Below are 23,915 nucleotides of genomic sequence, written 5' to 3' on the forward strand. Positions count from 1 at the left end.
CTTATATCATACACATTCTAAATGACAAAATAATTAGGAAACATCTAAATACAGTGGAATCTTATAACACAAATCAACTTTACAGTGTGTATAAATTGTCCAGCTACAATGCCTGTCACAAGTTCTGCTATATTCAGCTACAGAACATTTCTGGGTCTTTTATTTTTTGATATTCAGCCTAGTGAGGATACTGACAGGGGAAATTTGTCTAATGAAGGCCAAGTTCATATTATACTAAAAGTTCTGTGATAAAGAAATTCACAAAGAATTATAAAGACTTGTGCTATTGAGGTTTGAGCTATCAAGGTTCCAATGTATTCTCTTCGTCTACCTGCTCTTGATGACCCTACACTTTAAAAAATTAGAGTCTCTGTTAAAAATTAGGATACAAAAATAATAATAATATGCAACAGTACATACTCGTTAAAATTATTAGTAATAATATTTACAATTTAACACAAACAACAATATCAATGTTATCTCGTTTTATTCACAGTACAATCTTTAATTCAATCATTAGTATTTTAGTTCAAAGTTATTAGCAAATTGTTTTAAGAGAAAAAAATTATGTAATCCGAATTCCAACAATTGTACAAAAAATTAATTATAGTATTGTGAACTTGCAACATTACTATACTTTGCTATTAATAAGTTTCTTCCAAACCTGTCTATTCACGCATTGCAAACGTTATGTAATGGTTCCCACCCTATAGTTAAAAATAACCCGTTTACTACTTCTTCGGCTATGAATCCATATGGTCTGATTGTTTATCTTTCAAGGTTAGTTACCCCTAATTAGCGCATTATTGGAACACTACTCATTTCATTAACTGTATAAAAACCGTATCCAAAAATAAATTTTTATATGTATGCTGTTTTTAATAAGACATAAATAAACAAGCAAACATTATATTAATTACTTCTATTAGTTATTTTATGAACCATGCGTTCTAATGAGAACACTGAACAATAACACTATTACAACCATGCTCATACAAAATCAAAATATTTTAAAAAGAACAAATAATGAGAACTAAATGAGCATTTAGGCACTTATTATATTACTAACTGCCAGTTTGAACAGATGAGATTTATTGAAGAGGAGTGTTATCAAATACATGACATTTATAAACTAATTTTAAATTTGGCTACTGATTTGTTATAATTTATAAAAATGTCCCACTTATTTTCAACATCTTTATTTTAAGGTAGTACAAGTATTGAATATTTTAATTTATACATGTAATGATTACTTATTTCTATTCATTTATGAAAGGTGTTTATTTTAATCAGTACTATAAGTAATATCATGAGTATATCAGTAATTACACATTAATATAGTTTTTCAAGAACTAAAAAATAATTGAATTATATTTTTATAAACTACAAACAGTAGTAAGAAATAGTTTCAAAATACAGAATAAAATATCATTGAGAAATCGGATTGATATTTGATTTGAGCAAAATTCAGTTTACCAAGTTTCTAGTAAATAACACGGATATTATTAATTAATAAAATAACCTTCTAGTTTTTACTATTGAGTTAACGATTTTAAGATTGTTCTTCACTAAAAAATGTATTCACCTTTATAGGTTGCGTTTATGCAGTTAGTCAAAGCTTCTAAACATCTCCCAGCTTCTAATTAAAGATTAGTAAGTAATAAACAAGCTGAGCCCAGGAGAAATATCTTGGGTGAACAACGTATGACTAGAGTACTTATACATGTCTTAATAAAAGCAAGCGAAATAAATAGAAGAAATCCTCAGCAACAGCTAAGTTGAGATCATTCCGGAGCATCAAGCCAGTTTGAAAACGACAGCAACACAGAAATCAAACCACCACTCAAAAAATAACAGTCAAACTTGCCGAACCTTGGTCAGTTTGGTAAACTGTGATGTGATGACCATAGGCGACTTCTCTCTTGGAGGCACCTTGCGTGAGAGGTACGTGCTGGCATCAGACCACGCTCCGACACCATGAGGCAGGTCCGCTGTCAATGTTTCCAACACCGAATCCGGTTTATTACTTGGGCCATCTTTCCCGTCAGTGGACTTTGGCCCAGGTGAAGATGGTCCACTATTTGGACCTTTGTCATCATCATCATTATTATCACCTCCACGTTTCAAATTCATGTCATATTCTTCCGTATATTTGTTTCTTCCGTTCGAGATAGACTCATAAAAACTGCGTTCAGCATCGTCATATTTCCATTTGTCTGTCCAAAATGTTCCATCTAATGGAATATTTTGCTGGAATACTTCTTCCCTAGACCAAGCTCGTAATATTTCATCAACTTCCTTCTCACTTTCTGAAATGTTTCTATTACGGCTTCGGCTACGACTACGACTCTTTGTATGATCTTTTTTTACACTTAACAACTGTACCTGTTTAGATGACACTTTTGGTGGTTCTTGGATTTTGCTTTCTTTTGAGGTAATTAGTTTAATGTTTTCCCCTTTTGGAACACTATCGGTTTTTACTGTTTCACTCAAATCTAGTTTCGGTGAAAGAGGTATTTCTGTTTCAAAGGCAGTGGCCGTTCCCACTTTGGTTGTGTCACTCCCAGAGACAGTTAATTCTGTTGAAGCATATGTAGGCACTTTCTTCACAAAAGATTCACTGCTTTGTTGTTCTGATTCAGATCTATTCCTTGATCTTGATCTTGATTTCCTCTTGCGAATCTCTTTCTTTGGGACAAACTCCATAAACCCTTCAGGATCTACAGACACCATATTATCACTAAGTGGAAGATTATTTTCAGCTTCATTAACACATATTACAACAGGTAAAGGTTTTTGTGAAGGAATCTCAAATTGCTTATCAATATCTTCTGTATTTTCTTCCTTAATAATTTTTTCGGTTGCTGCAATGTCAGCCCATGATTTAGCAGCTTGGGTTTGTTCTATGAAATTTTTCTCTACAATTTCGATTGACGTTTTGATTTCAAGTTCAGTTTTGTTACTGTCTTCTTTATTTTTAATTGATTCCTCATTTTCTTGGGATAATTCATCTAAACCAGAATTTTTATTTTCATGCCAGTGTCTTTCAGCAGATTCAATTTCATACAAAGAAAATTTTGGAACCTCACAATAGAAAGGCTCTTGATGGACATTTATAACTGGATTATTAGTCACAACTTCATTTTCTTTAACTGATTCAATACCAAAACTATCCCTTGGTATATATAGTTCTTCAGTTAAAATTGCAGACTGTTCTTTATGACTGGATTGTGGTAATTTATGTTGTCCACTGATTGTTTGCTTCTTCTGTTTAACATTTATTTCAGATTTAGGTGTAGGTGCTGTTAATATTCCAACCTCGGATCCAACAACCAAATCAAATTTGCTTTTAATTCCAGATTCACCAGCACAAAGGTCTTGGGGATCTAACTCAAATTTTACATTCTCAGGGGATGTAGTACTTGTAGAAGACTTTGTTGAGTGTTTTGGTTCCTTTTCTAAGAAATCAGCTTTTTCAGGTTTAGCTTTGTCTTCAAGTGTTTCCAAACATACCTCCTGAGTTTTGTTAGTATCTGATAATCCAGACTTAATTTCACTATCAGGCACAAAATCTTGTATTTCGATGTTATCTGTTTCTTTTAGAACTACATTTTCAATAATGGTGTTATTTGTGTTTGTTGCTACTTTCTGTGATTTATCCATATCACAAGTGTTTTGTTGATCATCATCCTTTACATTGTTTCTTGTATGGATTATTTCTTCTTTTTCTGTTTTGAAACTTTGGGAAGTGCCCATTTTTTCTAAGTTAAAATTTAATGTTTTTGATATATCAATAGTTTCTCCCTTGGGACTTTCTAGCGTTTCTTTTACAAAAGATTTATCAGTATTTTCAAGCTCATACAATGTGATTTTATTTTCTGAAATGTCACATTCCTTTGTTGTTTTTACTGTGGTACTTTGCTTATCTTCAAAACCACTTTCATTTGTGGTAGCTAGAAATGTATTTTCTTTTTCAATTTTATTGTCAGGTTTACATTCGTTTAAAGTCTCACTGGAACTTCCATTGCATGTTTTGTTATCTGATTTCTTTGACAATTCTACTGCATGTGATTTATACGCTCCCGTTTTAGGGGTTACTAATTCTAAATATCCTATTATTTGATTTTCACTACTGACATCTCCACTCTGTTCACCTAAAATAACTTTCATGTCAGTTTTGTCTTCTTTGTTTTCAGAATCAGTACTATCAATTTGGGAACTTGCATTAATGGACCCTTCCTGAGTATTTAAGACTCCTTTCTCTTCAAGTGGTATTTCTTTTTCAATACTAGATGCACTAAGTTTATCAGGTTTATCAATGTTTTGATCATTAGACTCTGAAATGTTCAAATTTTCACTTTCTGTTTTTGGGCTATCATCTAAAACTTTTTGTGTGATTTCGTCTTTAGGAATGGAATCTCTTTCTTCAAATTTATTGCTTTCAGTTTGGGATTCAAAATTATCATCTTTTTGTTCGGATTTTGCAAGGTTCTCTTTTTCTATAATGATTTCTTGTACCAAAGTTTTATCAGTAGTGACCGGGTTTTCTGAGTTCTTGGTCTTTCTGGGTCTTTTTTTTGAACAGTTTGGAATTATTATTATATTCTCTGTGCTTGGAGAATCATTTGCTTTTTCTTGCTTTCGTTTTGATTTATTTCTCTTTGAAGTTTTTGGAGATTCTTGAAGTGAAACAGGGTCAAATGTCTTTTCTTTGTTGTCTTTTTCTGTTTGTAGTTTTAAAGATACTTGTTCAGTTATTGTATCTTTTATTTCTAATTTTTCACTTAATTCATTTTTGTCTGGTTTCAAAGTCTCTGGTAAATCAGATAAAGGAGATTTTTCATTGCTTGAAATGTGTAAAGTGGTAGAAACTGAAGTGGGAGACAAACCAAGTGGAATAATTTCAGTATCTGTTTGTTGTTGCAAGTTGGTAGATTCAAGTTTTACTTTTCCTTCATGTTGTGATTTATCCTTTTTCTTTTGCTTCGTTTTAGGGGTTTCATTTTCAAGTGTTTTCTCTTCCTGAATGCTTACATGTTTTGATCTTTCCTTAACAGACCCAAAGATACCAATTTCAATGGCTTCTGAAGCAATTTTAGCTTCTTTAGTAGGTTGTTCTTTGTCAGCTAAATCATTACTTACAACAGTACCTGGATTTTCATTTATTGAGCTCATATCTGATTGTTCACCCTGAACTAATTTTGCCATCCAGGGAGGAGCTAAGGCCAACAATGGAGATTTTTCCCTTTTAGGTATAAATGATAAAGGTGAAAAGATGGGATCTTGCTTTTCTGGAGATTTCGACTTTGTTCTTTCTTTGACTTCAACTCGGTCAATGGAATGTTGAGAATCAGTTTTTTGCACACTGGGTTTTCCATGTTGTTTTTTCTGTTTACCTGGCTCTGAAGATTTTTTCTTTTTATTTGGCAAGTCCTCATGACTTTTGGATAGATTAGAAGCCTTTTTTGGTTGTTTGGACTTATTGTCAGTACCAACGTCACAAGCCATTGCCTGATGTCCTTGATCAGTACTTTTGCCAGTATTTTCAGTTTCAACTGTGTGTGTAGTCTCAGATGAAACGGAAATCTTCTCTTCTTTACTTTGATTGAATACATCATGTTTGTCTTGAACAACAAAGGTATCATCATTTTCAAAGGTAAAGCTTGTTGGTGATGATCGTTTAAGAAAGGGCTTGATTACATCCTCAGTAATCTCGTTCAATGTAGTTTTTTCATCTAGTTCAATCTCCACAATGGGTGGTGAATCAAGTGCTGATGCAGTACTAGATACATGTTCAACTTTAACTTCAACTTTGGATTCAGAAATCAGAGTCTTCTTGGGGTTTTGGTCAGTTAAATGTGCTTCAGCACTTATCTCAGGTTCTTTACGAATTACATTCTCATTTGTATCTCCAGAAATACAGGCTACTAAACTGGATTCTTTCTCTCCAGTGGATACTTGTGATTTATTACCTTCAGCTTTATCAATACTGACTTTATTTCCTTTTTTATAATTTTTACCCTTTGACTTTTCAACAGTAAGTTGATCTTCGTGATGTTGCTTTGGAGCTGGCTTAACTCCTTCTTTTCTGCTAACGTTGCTTTTTGTACCAACTGAAACGTTTTCTGGAAATGTTGGTTTTGAAGGATTCTCTTCAAGAGATACTATTTGTTTACTTTTGTTTTTTTGTTTTGAGTCATGTTTTTTACTTTTAGATTTTTCTTTAACTACTTGTTCAGCACTTTTCTTTTGATTTTCCTCATTATAACATGGTAGTTTGTGTGAGTCTGAAGAGATAGATTGGGGAGTACTCACCATTTCTGAATCGTTTCCTTGAAGTACTGTAACCTTTCTGTCAGTTATCAGACTATCTGGCTGCTTTTGCAGTTCTAGATCGATGGATTCGATTACTTGTGCTTGGCTTACAGGATTATCATTCTTGCCTTCAGATAACAGCTCTTCAGTACTTTGTAATTGGGTATCATAATTTAAAGCTGTCATTTTACTGTCATTAATTTCAAATGCTTTTTCAACAATATCTTTAGAACCTTCAAGGCTTTTGTTAGTCTTGTCATCTTTAGTGTAACTTGTGATATTACTTTCTACTGTGGTGAAATCTGTCTGACTTATTACATAATCATTGGTTTTTGTTGAACCAATATCTTTGTTGGATGATTCACTATCCAGTATTGGTTTAATCAAATCACTTTCACTTGGGTTTTTACAAACATGTATATCAGATTCTACTTGAGTAACTTGATTAGCACTGTCTTCAACAGTTACTTTATTAACTGTTTCTTCTGTTTGTTTGAACGAACTAACTGGAAGCTTGGTTATCTTTACTGTTTCCAGATCATCTAACTTTTGTGCTTTTGGAGTCACATCCCTTTCTATAGATTTTGTAGGTTCTGTCACAAAACTCTGATTAACTGGGTTTTGATTAATTTCCAATATAGGGCTATAATCTTTAAAACTTTTAATCTCTACACTGCTCTTACTTGCAGTTGTATGATCAGCAACTAAATATGTATCAGTTTGTTGTTCACCAGGACCCTCAATAATTGATTTAGGTAAACTTGTAGTTTCTTTTTTTATCTGTTCACGCGGTTTTGCCTTTTTACTACTTCTTCGAGCAAGAGGTTTTGAAGATGTATTTTGATGAATAGGTTCTTTTTCTCCTTTTTCTGTGTGGCTTTGTTTCGTAGCTCCTGTATTATCACAACTTTCAACACTGAATTTAATTTCGCTTTTAAAACCATCAGGAGTTTCCTCAATACTGGTTTCTAATGGTACCTGTTGGACCTCTAATGCTTTCTGATCAGGTGCAGATGCTTCAACATGATCACTTAAATTTTCTTTTTGTTTTATTTCAGCATCAGCTTTTAGAATTGCTTCATCAAGTTTGGAAATAATGTCAACCATAATGTTACTAAAAGATTGGCCATCATCTTGAACACTATCAAACTTTGTATCTGCAGGTATGTCAATAGCATTAGTTTGATTATTTTCTGTTGTTGTATCTTTATGATCTGAATCAGTAATTTCTTTATCTGAGTCAACAGCGACGATGTCAACAGCTAACTGCTGAATTTCATTTGAGGTTTTAATTGGTTTTTCACCAATAATTTTCATTTTATCACTTGGCACATTATCTAGCTTCTGGACTTCTTTGGAGCTGTCAATAGTTTTTACACCAGTACTTTTCTTATCCATTGCTACATTACTAGTGTTCAAATCCTGAGATATGCTTTTGTAGTCATTATTTTCATATTTGATTTCTTCTGATGAACAAAAAAGGTTTTGATCAGCTATTTTATCTATGGGCAATGTTTCAATACATGAGTCAGATAATACGGGTTTTCCATCATCCACAGTATTACCAGTGTCTATGATTTTAGAAGTTTTATTGATAGTTTCAAGAGTAATATCATCTTTGGCAATAATATTAGATTCACTTTCAAATAAAGATTGTTGTTCTTCAGAAACGTGCTGTGTAACTGTGTCTTTTTCAGGAGCACAATCTGAGTTAGTGGGTGTGCTAGTAATTTCTTCAAACTTTTGCTTTCTTGTACTATCATTGTTAAGTTTAGAATTTAGATCATCAGCAGTTTTATGTTTCTTAGACTTACCTTTCTTTTTTACATTTTCTGATAAATTTACTGGTTTTTCTGTCAATGCATTTGGCTGAACTATTTTGGGTTCTTCATTCCCAATATTTTGCTGTATACTTTCGGCTGCAGGAGCCTCTGATACACTCTCTGGGGTATCTTTCAAAATAAGTTCAGTTTCTGAGGAAGTTACAGTACATACAGCAGTGTTTTTAATTGCTGTACAAGAGTTGTCAGTTTGGTAAGAAATTTGTTTTGGAGGGTGTTCTTCTTTAGTATCTAATTCAGCACGTCCCTTGCCTTTACTTTTATTCTTGCCTTTTCTTGAAGAAGAATGAGATGTATTATCTTTTGTTTGCTGTATAGTTTCAAGGTCTTTATTTGTGGAAGGACTTTCTTGTAATTCCAAAGTTTGGTCCCATGAAGATAATTTATTCTCATCACTTTTTTCTACTAACTCAGAGTTATTGATTTTATTTTTAGAGGCTTTATTCTTTTTCTTTTTTCCAGGTTGATTTTCTGTTTCACTGTTTTTATGACAATCTTGAGGATTCTTTTCTATGTTTTGTTTTTTCTGATTATTTATATGCATCTGTGAATTTGGTATTTCCTTAGTTAAGACTTCTTGGACAGAGTTGTTTTGTAATTCACTTGATTCTACAACTACTGGTTTTGTCAAAGTGGAATCAGAGTCTGTCTTATGTTCCTTTACAGAAACTTTATTTTTCTTAGATTTTTTCTTATCTGGTTCAGATTTATCATCCACAGTCAATGAAGTACTATTGGCTTCTATTAATTCATTAGATTTATCTTTAGGTCTTGTTGGACCACATACATTTTCTTTATCATTTGGTTTCTTGATTTTCTCTCCAACTAATGTTTCTGAATCAACAAATGACTTCAAACTTGAAGAAAGATTGTCTTCACTTTTCATCATTACTTCTTTTGGCTTCTTTTTCTTCTGACTAACATTTTCTTTATGGGAAGAATCAAGTTTTTCGGTAGATATAGAAGTTATAATATTTTCATCAGCTGTAATTGGGTTTACAGTAACTGTTTCAACTGCATTTTTCAAAGTAGAATCGTGAATTGTCTTCTTCTTTTTCTTTTTCCCAGTTTGTTCGGATTTATTCTGTTCATCATGGCTTATGTCCTTAGGTTGGTCTCTAAGATGACTTTCTTTGCTTTTTTCAGAGTCTTGAGTTGTTTCATTTATTAACACATCATTGGAGCTTAGTGCTTTATTGCAATTATCATTAGAGTGTTTCCCTTTCTTTTTTGTAGAATTATCCTGCATTAGTTTGGAAGTGTCTTTTTCCTTAGATATATCTGTATTAATCTTATCTTTTACAACATCTGTTATTGTACTTAATTCAACATCAACAGTTTTTTCTTTGTTCTTTTTCGGTTGTTTCTTTTTGTTTGAACTAGAAGGCTGGACAGCATCAGTATCCATTTCTGATTCTCTCTGGAGTGTTTCTTGTTCATTTGGTTTTGATATATCATTATTTTCATCCCTCTGAAGTGGCATCTCTTCGTTCTTTTCTTTTTCAGAAACAACAGCTTTCTTTCCTTTCTTTTTCGACTTTGTAGTAGACTCAATATTATCATCCAACTTTTGACTGTTTTCAAAAGCCGATGCTTCTGCAGACTGTATATCAATTTTAGGGTCTGTTTTATGTGGCACCTCTTCACTTTTATCTTTTCCAGATGCTTTCTTTCCCTTCTTTTTTGACTTTGTAGTATGTTCAATTTTACCATCCTCTTTTTGATTAATTTTTTCAACCAACGATCTCCCAGGTTCTGAGTCAGTTTTAGGTTCAGCCTTAATATTTTTATCTAGATGTTTTGATCTAGATTCGTCACTATTGTTATCCACCAAAGTTTCAATATTCTTATCACATACAGTTTCTTCTGTTAAGTGAACTATGTTCTCACTTTTAGCTGTTGTTGTTTTTGGTTGCTGAACACTCGCTTGTATAGATGAATGAGCTGCTTTCATTTTCTTTTTTCCTTTTCTGCTAATTTGGAATTCATTCTGATCTTTTGTATTTGTTTCAGTTTCTGAAGAGATCACCATATCCTTGTTATTATCTTCAATACTGCCAACATTTCCAGCATTTGATGATAAGGGAATTTCATTTTCACTCTTTATTGTGTCAGAAGGTTGTTCATTATCTACTAATGAAACACCTTTTTCTTCTGTTTTACTTAGCTTTGCCTTTTTGGAACCACCGCTAGTTTTGTTGTCTTGGTTTATTTGCTTTGAAGTTTTATCAAGCTTATCATGCTGTTCTAATACTTGAGATGATCCTTTACCCTTTTGTTTTTTAGTTTTGGGTTGGGATTTATTTGTTTTAAGAGATTCACTTACTGAATGAACTTTTCCTGTATTTACATCATCAGATTCCTTAATTTCACTTACTTTTGGTTCGGATGTACTGACAGATACAAATTGATCAGCTGAAGAATCAATTTCAGATCCGGTATTACGATTTTCATTCCTTAGCAGTGGACTTTTACTCCGCTTCATTCCTTTCATACTAATCTCGTCTCTGTCTTTACTGTCTCTTACACGTTCAACACTATCTGTGATTATATTACCATCACAGGCAGGTGAAACAGACCACTGCTGAGTCTCCGTTTGCATTTGCAAACGGCTTTGGCTCAAATGTGGTTCAGCTGACAATCCTTGAGCCAGAATACTAGCATACGACACACCAGTTTCGTTGTTAGCTTCAAGAGCCAACGGATCGCTTTCTATATGTGTATATGCAGCATGGCTTCCTCCAAAGCTCGACATGTAGCTTTGAGGATCACTGACAAAAACTTGAGGCGGGTATTCAGCTGTCTGTTGAATATTGTATATTCCACTACTGACATTGTAAGATTCTCCAACAAAGAGTGGTTGTTCACAATATGACTGTGAAGTAGTATAAGTTCCCAAACCAGAACTGATCAGCTGTTGTCCTGATGCAATGAAGCTTGCTACCTCGCCTTCTGGCCCTATGTAAGATGGAAATAGGCCTGGTGGATAATGAAGTCCACCTTGAGTATCAGTAAAAGCTGTAGTTGAATATTGCAACTCTGGAGCTAGACCCTGATAATCAGAAATCTGAATTTCAGATTGAATTGGGAGGATAGGAGGAACTACTTGTTCAATTGGTGGTAAAGGGTTCAATGCTTGCTTTTTTTCTACCTTTGACTTAGATTGAGACTTGGGTTTTAATTCTTTTGGTAAAACTGCAGTTTCTATTTTCTTTTCAGCTAATGGTTTTGGTCCTGATGGTTTTTGTTTCTTAGAGTCTTCTTTGATGCCAGGTCTCTTATCACCTTTGGCAGGAATATGTTTATCTCCTTTACTGGCTTTACTATCAGCAGTCTTTTCTCCTTTAGTTGGGGTTTTTAACTTTTCAGAAGCGGTTTCTTTATTTGTTTCAGGATTAATTTTCTTTTGAACTTTTGGTGAACTTGTCAATTTTTCATTTTCAGTTATTACTGGTTCATTAACAGATGGTGGAATGCAACCAACTTCCAGTTCATTGTTCGAATTTTCTTCTACATGTTTATTTTCATTTTTTATTTGAGATTTGGGTTGTTCTAAGGCCTTGACATTTAGAACAGTGAGTGATTCCTTAATTCTGTCTGGTGTAACAGATCTACTCTGTGGTCTAGATCCACTTCTAACCATTTGTGCATAAGAAGCTGATTCACCTGGGATGAATAATGGACTAGGAGATCTTCCACGGACAGACTCAGGTGCTAATAACCTTTGGGCTAGTGCTTTAGCATGATCCTCAGACTTCAATTTTCCTAAATCATCATGTGGTTTTGTTTGTTTTAATTTTGATTCAACTGGAATTGGTTTCGGGGGCAATTTTGTAGCTGCCTTTTGATTATCTCGTGGAGCTTCACGACGAAAAGGTGAACGACCACGCCTTTGAGTTTTATCCTCTGTTTTATCACCTGTTTCTTTAAACATTGGTTCAATATTTGTTCCTTTTGGAGAAGTTTCAATTTCTACTACCTCTGATTTTGTAGTAATTGGTTCTTTGGCCATCATATCATCTTCCATACTTTTAACTACCATAGGTTTAGTGACCAAGGGTTTAGTGACCACCAGCTGAGTGGGAGTCTCTGTTCTCTTATCAGCAGGTGTGTCCGAGAACGGGCAAGGGCTGACTCGACCAGCAGCAATATCAGCGTACGAAAGTTTATCACAGGGATCCAACAGTTCTGTGGTCACAATGGTGGGTCTGCTTGCAGTTCTCTTGATAAAGGAAATCACCTGCACGACCTCTGGTGATTTTGCCAGAACCGGATCGGCGTCTTCTATCAGTCGGGTCAGTTCTTGGACACGTTCTCGGCACGAATCCATCTCCCGTGCAAGACCCTGAATAGGGATCATGCTATCTCAATTCATTCCATTCCAATCTACTTTCTAAAGAGTTCTTATAACACTAAAATAAAAAAATAGCAGTAATTAACTAGTTGTGAATCCGTGTCACAACATTTAGATAGCTTACGAAGCAACCCCTTAAGAGCACTGTACTTAGGGATGCCTGGTGATTAAACGTACGGCAATGTACAAGCGAGTGAGCGACAGGACGCTAAGAGTCTATTAAGGGATCCAAGTCTGGCGTTGCCCTCAGCACCAATAGTTTGACTCGCTCAGATCGAGCGAAAATCTTCCCTTGCAGAGCCTTCACACGCTCCCGGCATGCCTGCAAGTTCCAGCCACCACGTCATACAAAGCCACAGAGACCATGGCAAACTCCCGTTGAATCCTTCAATCCATCCCACAGCAAAGTTCAATTTTAATATGAAACATTAAGAACAAAACTTTAAATATATTCCTAATGGATTTTAAATGATTCAACAGAACTTTGCCAAGGATAAAAATTAACCAAAACTCCCAAAGCATACATTAAATATATATGAATAACTTAAGATGGAAAAAATTCTACAGTTAGAGAAGAAGAAACTAAAACAGAGCAAAGAAAGCACAAAAGCTGTACCTAGGTGGGTCTACAGGAAGCAAGAGACATTCCAAGCATTAAAAAGAGGAAACACGATGACTTGCAGTCACCAGGCATCAAATTGTTTTAGTTCAGTAATCCTACATTGCAAGAACGTGATGATCATTGCAAAAACTAGTGTAAAATGTGCAAATTGCAATGCTTCCAGCCATCTAAATGTTGTGGCACAGTGACATTCTACACAGTATTATTAAGTTTCAGAAAGTTTCCTCTTAACGCAAGACACTGTTGAATCCTTGGACGAAACTGAAAACAGTACAAAGATTAATATCACTCTGGTTAATCTACAAAGACCACTTTCAACAAAACAAGAAGTAAACCAATCCCTTTTTAGCGCAATTTAAAGAAGTAAAAAATTCAGTTTGTACCATTTATTTTTTATTGTTAAAACTGTACTTTCATTTAACAGTCTTTATAGATGATGATTATGTTTTAACTATCTTTCATAAATAACAAATATAAGTATTTCATCAAAATTGAAATAGTGCTTTAATCTTTTCAAATATAAAGAACAAAATTAATTGTATTGAGAACATTTGAAATGGTTAATGTAATATAAGAGTAATTTAATAACATTACACTATACTACATCATCACTACTCATAAAATACAGTAATAAACATAAATTTAGTCTAACAATTTGATTAAATGCTTATTTTGGGATTTTAGAACAATATATGTTGTCTACTTAAATTGTTAAATATTTAAAAATAAAATAATTGTTTGAAAATCTTTTTATCAAAGACATTACTTGTTTTAATGTAGATATATTACAAATATGTTATGATTAAAAAGAATGCAGTTATGCTGAAACATTACTCATAATAAAATTGTATGCTATTACTTTAATATAATATAACACACAAGTAAAAAAAAAACATTTTTCTGAATCAGCACTTAAAGACTGAGTGGACTGATAAGTACTCTTCTGTTTGACAAAAAATCTCATTCTACAATATTTTATATTCTAATCATGTTTAAATTACAACATATTAAAAAAAGATACAATTAAAAATAATGTAAAATGAGTAATTATTTAGCATTGAATGAAAATGAAATTTCCCCAATTGATATTTTACAAGCATTCCCTTTCACTACTGCTTAAAGTTTGTTAAAATGTTTTTTAGACCAGGGAGTGATGGTTGAATTCATCTCCAAGCCATGGAAAACTGACACTTGTACAAACTCTCTGAGGCTGAGGGGATAAATCACAATAATGAACATTAAAATTTCATCTTAATAGATAAGATGGTACAATTCATATGAACAAAAACTTGTTTCTTACAAGTAAAAACTAATTTTGTATCTTGTAATATTTGTAACATCCCTTAGTAGCCAATAAAAGGAAGAACGTGCCATCTACAGAAATAATTAATGGAAAACACAATCACCTTTGTAATATTTCAACCTTGTTTGGAATCTTCTTGTAATGTTGATATTTGGTACAATTTAAAATGTGAGATACATTATTTTAGTTAATATATTACCATACTGAAAACCATGTTATCAGTCAACAATCAACAAAAAGATAGTTATTATCAGTAAAAAAACATTGAGGAGCTGGATAAGAAACATGTTAACTACAGTAAGTGGTTCGAACTTAAAAAAAAACACCAACACATATCCTTATTTCATGTTGAAAAATGTATTTTGGAGTCAATATTTATCATGAAACAAATAATTTATGTAATTAATACTCTGTTTGTATAAGACATTGATTCAATTTTATACTGGAAATAAATTTTTTCTGCCAACAGACAAAACTTTAAATGTTTTGCAGGAAACTTTAAGATGGTTGTACAAATTAAGATGTTTCATATTAAACTACACAATTATCATAATAAAAGTTCATTAACTTCCAAATTTTACTGTATTTAATTAAAAATAAATAAAAAGGGTGTTTATTAAATAAACACTTGCAAATCTTGTATAATACATTAAATGTAACTAAAAAACTTTTTTCATGAGATTTAACTATTTTATACATCACAAAAAAACTAAGATATTTTATCTTAGTGATGTAATAACAATCATACTAATTTTAGAATAATGTACAAATATCATTTAAAAGTGAGGTTAGTTAAAAAAAATCTAAACAACTTTGTACTTTATATTTTTCTTTTAACTTATCCAAATTAAACTAAACTTACCAACAAATAAGTATGTATAAAATACATCTTGAGAAAAAAGAATAGAAATAGAGATAAGAACAGTGAAAGAGAGGGAGAGAGAGAGTGTGAGAGAGAGAGGGGGTGGACGGGGATACAATTACAGAAGTAGCTGACAGTCCGAGGATTCAACATGTGTCTGCGGCATCTGGCTTAGCCTAAAGTTGTGAGTGAGAGGGGGAGGTTATTGTAGACGCCACTTACGTTCTGGTCCTCCACTGCCTTCTCTCGGTCATTGGGCAAGTATGTGGGGCTGAGCACCACCCTCAGCTGCTGTTCCACCTGCACCACTTGTTGTTTCAGCTGCTGTATTTCCTGCAATACATGTTCGTTTTAGTTTATACACAACAAATACGTGCACCACTTCAAATATTTTAGATGGGTTTTGTTTCTTTTGTTTTTACTACGCAAGGTGTTGGACACCAAGTAATTGGTAATTGAAAAATAAATTATAAGCAGAATGACCTGTATAGCACTGTTACTATTTAAAGTTAACTTGTATGAAAAACCCCTAAATAACCGAGGGAATGAATGCACATACAATATACTGTACAGTAGGCTCTAGCTACTTAGGTATGATTGTGATAGTGTAAGCTAACAAACCATTTATTCCACCCTATAAGTGGCAATTAAAATCTTGCCAAAAGTTAGCCTGATTTTGGTCTCCTTGCAGAGGTTCACCAATTTTCTTATAGAATACATGACAAACGCAAACCCTATATAGTATATATGATTACAATAAAAGAAATAATTTTTAGAAATAAATAAGAAAGGATGAGATGATTTATACCCTTTCTTTGGATTTTTAATGCATTGAAGCATTCTTAATATATGTCAAAATGGGAAATAAATGTAAAAAAACAAATCAGAAATTAAGTGCCTTTGATTACTAATCTGTTGATCAGTAGCGCCGCAGCATCTACGGTGCAGTCCGCCAAGGTATAGGTTAGTAACGACGCAACTGTTGCGGTTTGAACAGTTTTACTGGTTAGTTTCACCGCAGTACTTGCGACTCGTAAGGATATTTATTTCTAGACATCTAGCAGCTGTGGTAAGTACTACAGAACATCACTGGCCCAAGTAGTTCTCAGAATATCCGCTAGATCGTAGGAGCGTTCAGTTTTGTTTCGTTCTGTAACAATGCTCTACAAGTGGCTTTGTGGAAACCAGTAGTTTACCTCTTGCCGTGACATTGAAACCCGTGTTAGAAGTTATGTTTTTGTTTTTCTCATGTAATTAGTCTGATTTATTACAAACCTAATTAGTTTTGTTCCCAATGGCTGGCCGTAGCCATCTAAATGATGATGAAAACTAAATGACGAGTTCTTTTTTGGATTCGGGTAGTGAAGACGAAGAATTGGATAGTGATTTATTTTCTAACAGTGTGAACACGTCAAGTGTTAGCCTAGACGCAGATATAGGCCTACCTACAAAATAAAATAATCAAAAATCCCAAAAATTAAAAAAGTTAAAAAAACTCACTTTTTTAGCCATGCACACTAAAAAAAAAAACTCACTAATCAACAGGTTAATGAGACTATTGATAGATTCTGTTCATTCCTATCCGTAAATGTACTGTGGGAGATAGACACTGAGTACTGTTTTTAGAGAGCACAATACTGTTATAGTGACATAAAAGGTGAGTATCGTTACCTGTTGGTAGCGCTCTATCTGCTGCAGAGTGGTCTCCAGTGCAATTGTTTGCTCCTTGACAGCTGCGTGCAGCAACTCCAGCTCCTGCAGCAGTTCCTCCGCAGCCTGCGTTACTTTGGTGTCACCACCCACACCGGAGCGGAAGTGAAGCTATTAAGCGAGACCAGACTGTGTTAAGTGCGATTCATACAGGAAAAAGTAGATTAAAAAGTAAACTGGATTTAGTGTTTGAAAAAATATTGAGAAGTGTGAATTCCAAACATAACCAAACTAATTCAACATGCTTATAAAATGTAAAGACTTGAATGAAGAAAAAATGATTTTATCATATAACAAAATTATACTAATTATACGGGGTGTCAATTAAGTCTGGAACCTCTTTTTTAATTTTTAAACCACAATATAAAAAAATACCAAAGTTCACACGTGCTTACTGGTGATAGTAACGCACACATCTGCTCAATTACCGACCAGATAATCCCTTTGGGGGACGGTCCACAAGGAGTCAGACAAAAATTCTTAAATAGCAGCATAGGTCAAGTTTGGTATCAAATTAAAGGTCTTACTTAGCAGAGTACAATGCCATAAACCGGAATTCAAAAGGTGGATTCATTCAGTAGTTATAGCTATTTGAATTTTAAAACAATTGAACAATGTAAATTATTAAGTATTACAAGTAAACACCAATTTTTAAGTACCTGTGATCAAAGTAAGTGTTCAAAATGTTCCCCTACCAGCGTCTGGCAATGTCCTAGGCGGTTGTAAAAGTCATCCACTGCATTTGAAGGTAGTCACGAGTAATATCTTGAGCTTCTTGGACTATGAGATTTCTTAGGTGCGCCAAATCTCGAGGCTTAGTACGATAAACTTTATCTTTGAGGTATCCCCAAAGAAAAAAATCCAGCGGAGATAAATCAGGGGAACGAGCAGGCCACTCTACTGCACCACGTCTTCCAATCCATCTGTGAAGGAATATTGTATCCAAGTATTCTCTAACAAGGAGAGCAAAGTGTGGTGGCGCGCCATCTTGTTGGAAATAAATTCTTTGAAATTGTCGACCAAGAGCAGCTTGTAGTGCAGGAATTATCTCATTTTGGAGCATTGCTAGATACGAGTCACCATTTAAATTACCATTGATAAATAATGGGCCCATAATTTGAATTCCTATAATACCTGCCCAAACGTTAAGTTTCTGTGGATGCTGTGTATGACTCAATCTGCCACTTTTACATTCTAACAGTAGTTGTGTTATTGGTAATAATTATTGATTCCTGGCTTCGATTACTACATTGTCAGATGATGGGAGGGGAACATTTTGAACACTTACTTTGATCACAGGTACTTAAAAATTGGTGTTTACTTGTAATACTTAATAATTTACATTGTTCAATTGTTTTAAAATTCAAATAGCTATAACTACTGAATGAATCCACCTTTTGAATTCCGGTTTATGGCATTGTACTCTGCTAAGTAAGACCTTTAATTTGATACCAAACTTGACCTATGCTGCTATTTAAGAATTTTGTCTGACTCCTTGTGGACCGTCCCCCAAAGGGATTATCTGGTCGGTAATTGGGCAGATGTGTGCGTTACTATCACCAGTAAGCACGTGTGAACTTTGGTATTTTTTTATATTGTGGTTTAAAAATTAAAAAAGAGGTTCCAGACTTAATTGACACCCTGTATAATTTGTTGTTTCTCCATTATTTTTACAAACGAAAAATTAATGGATATATTGAGTTCAAATGTATATAATTCACAATAAAATTAAGTTACTGTTAGTCGAGGATAAAAATATTGTAACTGAAAACAAATATACCATAACTTAATATCTAAAACCCCAATGACACAAAGTGTTAAACGACTGGAGACAACCATGCAGTTTTACCTGGAGTTTTTCAACTGAAATGGACAATTTGGACTTCTGAATGGCAATGTCAGCCACCATCTTCTCTCGTAGTAGAAGCTGGTCTCTGATTGGCCGTTTTTTGTTGGGTGCAGACTCCAGGCTAGTCCGGGCTTTCTCTATCCAGGTGCGGATCTCCTTCATCTTTTTCTCACACTGTTCCCATTCCTCACTGGTTTCATGGAGCAGAGCATTCTATCAGTCAAAACACAAACATGTCATACGTTGATTCTCGTTTGCAACACATACTGTTCACAAAATACTGTTTTATAAAGTATGCAAAAGATGTTTGCCATAAGAAGATACAACACAAGGTCTAATATATTTCCATTACTATACTAATAAATAAAAGAACATCCAAATGTGCATAAACTTTGATAAGAAGGTATAAAAATGATTTTGATTATTTTAATTTATGAGATCTTGATTGAAGACTCAATTGTTTTCTTGCACTTTCAGTGAATTTCCTGTTCTTTTTTATTTTTGTGTGTGGATTCTGATAGCATGTCTAATATTAGTTCAGCTATACTATCTAGACAGAGAACAGGTTGATATTACTGCTTAATGGCAAGGTAGAATCAAATGTACATTAATGTGAAACTAATTGCAACACAATGACAGCTTCAGATGAACAAAAACAACAAAACTTGTTCATCCACTAGGTCAACTAAAAGATACAGTAAAAGATAAGGTTTCAAACTGATTGGTTTTTCCGCTGGGCCATAACTCAGGCACATTTCTTCACTTAATTTACTAAAACCCTATTGGATCAGTCAAGGTGAAAGGAAAGAAATGCAATTTGTATAATATTTGCTGAATCTGGAAATTTACAAAATAAACAAATAAGCTAAATTGATTTGAATAAATATTGTCCTAATATGTAGATCTGCCATGTTTTGACAACACATTTTTCAACAGCTCACCCTCTCAAGTAGCAAGGCCTCCACCTCTGTCTTGGCAGCCTCCGCCTGCTCCATCTTTTCCGGCAGATCGGCCACGTTGGTGGTCTGGGTCAAGGTCTCCAGTTCCTTACTCATCTCACTCAAGTGCTTTGTCACTTGCTTGCAGCTCTTCACTCCAGTCTGTTACAAGTACATATACATCAATTTTACAAGCTCTCTTCGTTGCTCTCAAGACTGTTTTCAAATTTAAAAATAGGTGACAAACTATTGGATATCAAACTAAATTTTCCTCCATCCCTACCTAGATAAAAAATGTAGCAGTATACTGTAAAAATCTATTAGATTCAAAAAAACTTTTATGACTAACATGTATTTTCATCATTATAAGTAATCAAAACTTTAGTAATTAATAATTTTGAATTATTATTTGATAGCTCATAAAAGTGTTACTCAAGGAATCTTGCTACCCTGACTGCATTAACATAAACCCTTCAAGTATGATAAGTTTGTAAAATATACTTCTATATGTTGTCAGTGATCAACTAACTGGTCAACTTTTTAACACAAAAATACGATTGGTAATAGCAATAAATTAAATGTATTGATTTAAAATTTCTGTTTCCAAAATAAATTAGAGGCATTTTAAAAGTTTTATTTTTGAAAAATCTCTATTTATCGCCCACTATTCATTACATCCACAACTAATACAATCAGTTTAATTTAAAAGCTAAAAACAAACAAACCCAAATTGTTAAACAAATTCCTTCTGTGGATGGTCTGGAAGTTTCATGAGATGGTTTGGACTGGATTCAAGAAAAGAGCTTTGCCTTCCTACCCTTCCAGCTCATTGAACTGGGGCTTACAAGTTTTTCTACAGTTCGTACAGATATGATGTAACAATATAAAATATTGGTTTAACAGTTCTAAGCCACAAAATATGAAACACTAATAATTAATTTGTTCCTAATTTAGAATTTGTGGCTTGGTAATGAGATGTATGCATTGTAATGGGTTTTAAAAGTGTTTATGCCTAAATGAAAATGGCATGTCAGTTTGTAACTGTGTGACTAGATACTCACATTCAGCTAGTGTTTATTAATACAGTTTATTCATCAGTTACATGCTTGGTAATCAGAGCTATTTTTAACAGTTCCATAATTGGGTGATACTGGCCAGTGGAGAATAGCTGGGTGTAGATGTGAGTGGGAGTCCACACAGGGATGCACCATTTTTCATTTTAACAAAACTTACAAAAATGGAATCTATAAAATTATGGTCTTAATTATTGCAATAATCAATAGTGTAAATCTAACAGTTGGCTCAGCTACATGTTTATGAAGGCTTACAGAGTAGTCTTGTAGTCGCTGTCTGGCCTGAGGCAAGGATGTCAGTGTTAGCGGTTCCTCGAGGAAGGTCTCCTTCTCCTTCACCCAAGCCATCACGGAATCATACAGAGTCATGAACCTTTGCCAGGCATCCAAGGTGTCTCCAACCTGTGACATATATATATCTGTCATCTATAAGTACTGACTCATTTGGTCAAATTTTTAATTATCCTAAACAGCCCACTGTCTAAGGCTTTATTAACAATTCTGTCAAGTTGAGTACAATACCTTGGTACTACATTAAATGAATATTATATGTAAAAGATGGAAAATAGATGTAAATACAATATAGTTTTGTACTTTCAAAACAAATGCTGCATAAAATCTTTATAAACAGTTTTGATTGATATAAAATTTTGCAAAAAATCACCAAAATGTGTCATTAATATTCATATATTCTTATGTACACGTTTGGACATGTTTGCTGTAACAAAATCACAGAAATACTGTGGGGTGTAACATAGTAAAAACGTTGAAAATCATCCATAATATTGAGTCTGCAAAAAAAAAAAAACATTTGTAACATCAAGCTGAATGTAAAAAACTTCCATTGTGGTTTTTTATACGTGAAATAAAAAGAACCTAATATAGACTATCTAATTATTAGACCAACAAAATAGAAACAATAATTTTACAGTTCTAAAATGAGACAGCATCAAACATTAACATTACCAGGTTCTTCTTCTCATCCAGCCAAGACTTAACCAGTCCCAGCTGCTCGGTCAGAGAGTCTAGAGTACTTTGAATCAACTTTTTCTCCTCCTCATCAGTTGACTTTTCAAGGATGGTCTGTCCATTGCGGCGTGTCCTGTCCAGTCGGTCAGTCACACTCGGCAGCTCACTTTGGATTTGCTGCAGGAGCACAACAGGATTAAAACAAAGTAAATAATGCGGAGGTAATTAATGGAAACAGAATTAATGCCACCATTACAGATACTGTATCTAACAAACTTAATTTATAAGAGTAAAAATTACCAAACTTGTTATTACACTTTTAATGCAAAATATTGCTACGAATTAGTTCAGCCACAAGAAGAGTACTTTTAAAGTTATAACTCTTACTTCATCAAAATATACTATTAATAAAATTACTGAATGGTATGTACATTACAGTAATAACAAAACTGGTCCAAGTATAGAACCTTGATAGATATCACTTAAAATCCTCTTTATCTCTAATTTTTAATGAATTGGTCAAAGGAAATGATTGTACTTTACATTAAAGATACCAAATATTCAGAATCAGTGAATAAGTTTTGAGAGAATCATATTTTTTTAAATAACTCACCTGAATGTACTCCTTGAGTTTCTGAGGTTGTACGCTTCTGTCCTGTACCTTAAGCTCGGCTTCACGCAGCCAGTGCTGTATCTCGTCCACATCTGCCGTATACTCAGTACGGACAGTGCGCGCTCGCTTAAGCTCCCTCCCCTTCTCCTCCATTGCTCCTTGGACACCCTCCGATATCAGCTCTAATGAGGTCAGCTGTAAAACCGATCAAATCAATCGATGCTAAACTGTTGTTCCATCCCATATCAGTCCTATTACACTTGAGGATGTAAATTACGTCATTGTGCACTCAAGGTAAAGCCACCCACCTGTTGTGCGATGTCAGTAGGCACCAGCTGCTGAGAGGTTGTATACTTATTGCGTGTGCTGGAGCACAGGCCACTCACTCGGCCTACGCAATCCTTCACTCTCTCCTCTAAGCTCTGAAATCAATTTTAGTGTAACTTTTCAGTGATTTCGTCAAACTGATTTTTACAATGAAAGATTAATCATAAAAACCCCATAAGATTAACATACAATTCAAATGGAAGCTGTAATCCCACCTTGAGATCCTTTTCAGCAGCGTCCTGGTCTTGCCCGAATACGTATAGAGACTCAGCCTCTCGTTGTAAGCCACCCAACTCCTTGCTGAGGCGTTCAATGTCCGCCTGAGTCTGCTCAATGTACAACAAGTCCTCGTGCACTCGGAGACCCTTCTCCTCCAGTGACTCGATCAATCTGCAATTATAGAGTTTAATAAGAAGAAATTGTTATTTCTGTCAGTCAATAAGATTAATATTCTTGTATCTTAACTTTAAAAAAAAAATTATTTTCACAAGTTTAATAATACATTTTTTTTAACATAGAATAATAGTTTTATGGGCTATATATGCATGTACTGTTTTTCTACAATAATTGAGATTTTGTCCTCGAAAGAAACCAACACAGTGATAAGGTAAAAGCATTAATTTTGATAATTAAAAACATTTCTTAAAGTATTTGACATACAACAGCATTAATTTTCTACAATTGCATATAGAGATTTTATCAATTGTCTGACAGATTTTCAGTTGTAACATGAAATAGACAGTCAATGACTTTGGAACTATTTGTAAAAATAAATACCTACCTTAAAAAATTAAAATAAATTAATGTATATATATATATATATATATATATATATATACATTTTTAAGGTAGGTATTTATTTTTACTTTATATACACTACTTATTTTTACTTTTATATATAATACTGATACTTTAAATCATGATGATTAATTTTGTCAACACAACAATTTTTATCATTGTTCAGTAAATTGTTATTATGTAAATACATAACATTTTAAATCTTTACCTCTTATATGAATAGTTAGAAGTATTGTGAGATTTCCTTGGACTTTAAACACTATAATAATTGAATGATCTACAATGTACACACACCACATGCACACTTTGCACATCTAGAGTTGAGGACATTTTAAACTGAC

At 33.7% G+C, this 23,915-nt stretch overlaps 1 protein-coding gene across 1 annotated transcript in view; it reads right to left on the bottom strand.

Annotated features, from left to right (window-relative positions):
• The window catches only part of LOC124358202 (nesprin-1-like), a 363,429-nt gene that overhangs the window by 100,065 nt on the left and 239,449 nt on the right, over positions 1–23,915 (bottom strand). The window contains exons 106-116 of the mRNA XM_046810494.1: positions 22,992–23,166; positions 22,758–22,871; positions 22,450–22,644; positions 21,834–22,013; positions 21,123–21,269; positions 19,798–19,956; positions 18,857–19,069; positions 16,969–17,118; positions 15,520–15,630; positions 12,720–12,832; positions 1,873–12,517 (exon numbers count right to left, since the gene is read on the bottom strand). Coding sequence (XP_046666450.1) covers positions 1,873–12,517; positions 12,720–12,832; positions 15,520–15,630; positions 16,969–17,118; positions 18,857–19,069; positions 19,798–19,956; positions 21,123–21,269; positions 21,834–22,013; positions 22,450–22,644; positions 22,758–22,871; positions 22,992–23,166 — 12,202 coding nt within the window. The remainder of the gene's footprint in view (positions 1–1,872; positions 12,518–12,719; positions 12,833–15,519; positions 15,631–16,968; positions 17,119–18,856; positions 19,070–19,797; positions 19,957–21,122; positions 21,270–21,833; positions 22,014–22,449; positions 22,645–22,757; positions 22,872–22,991; positions 23,167–23,915) is intronic.

This window comes from Homalodisca vitripennis, chromosome 3 (genome assembly GCF_021130785.1).
Source record: "Homalodisca vitripennis isolate AUS2020 chromosome 3, UT_GWSS_2.1, whole genome shotgun sequence".
NCBI classification, from domain to species: domain Eukaryota; kingdom Metazoa; phylum Arthropoda; class Insecta; order Hemiptera; family Cicadellidae; genus Homalodisca; species Homalodisca vitripennis.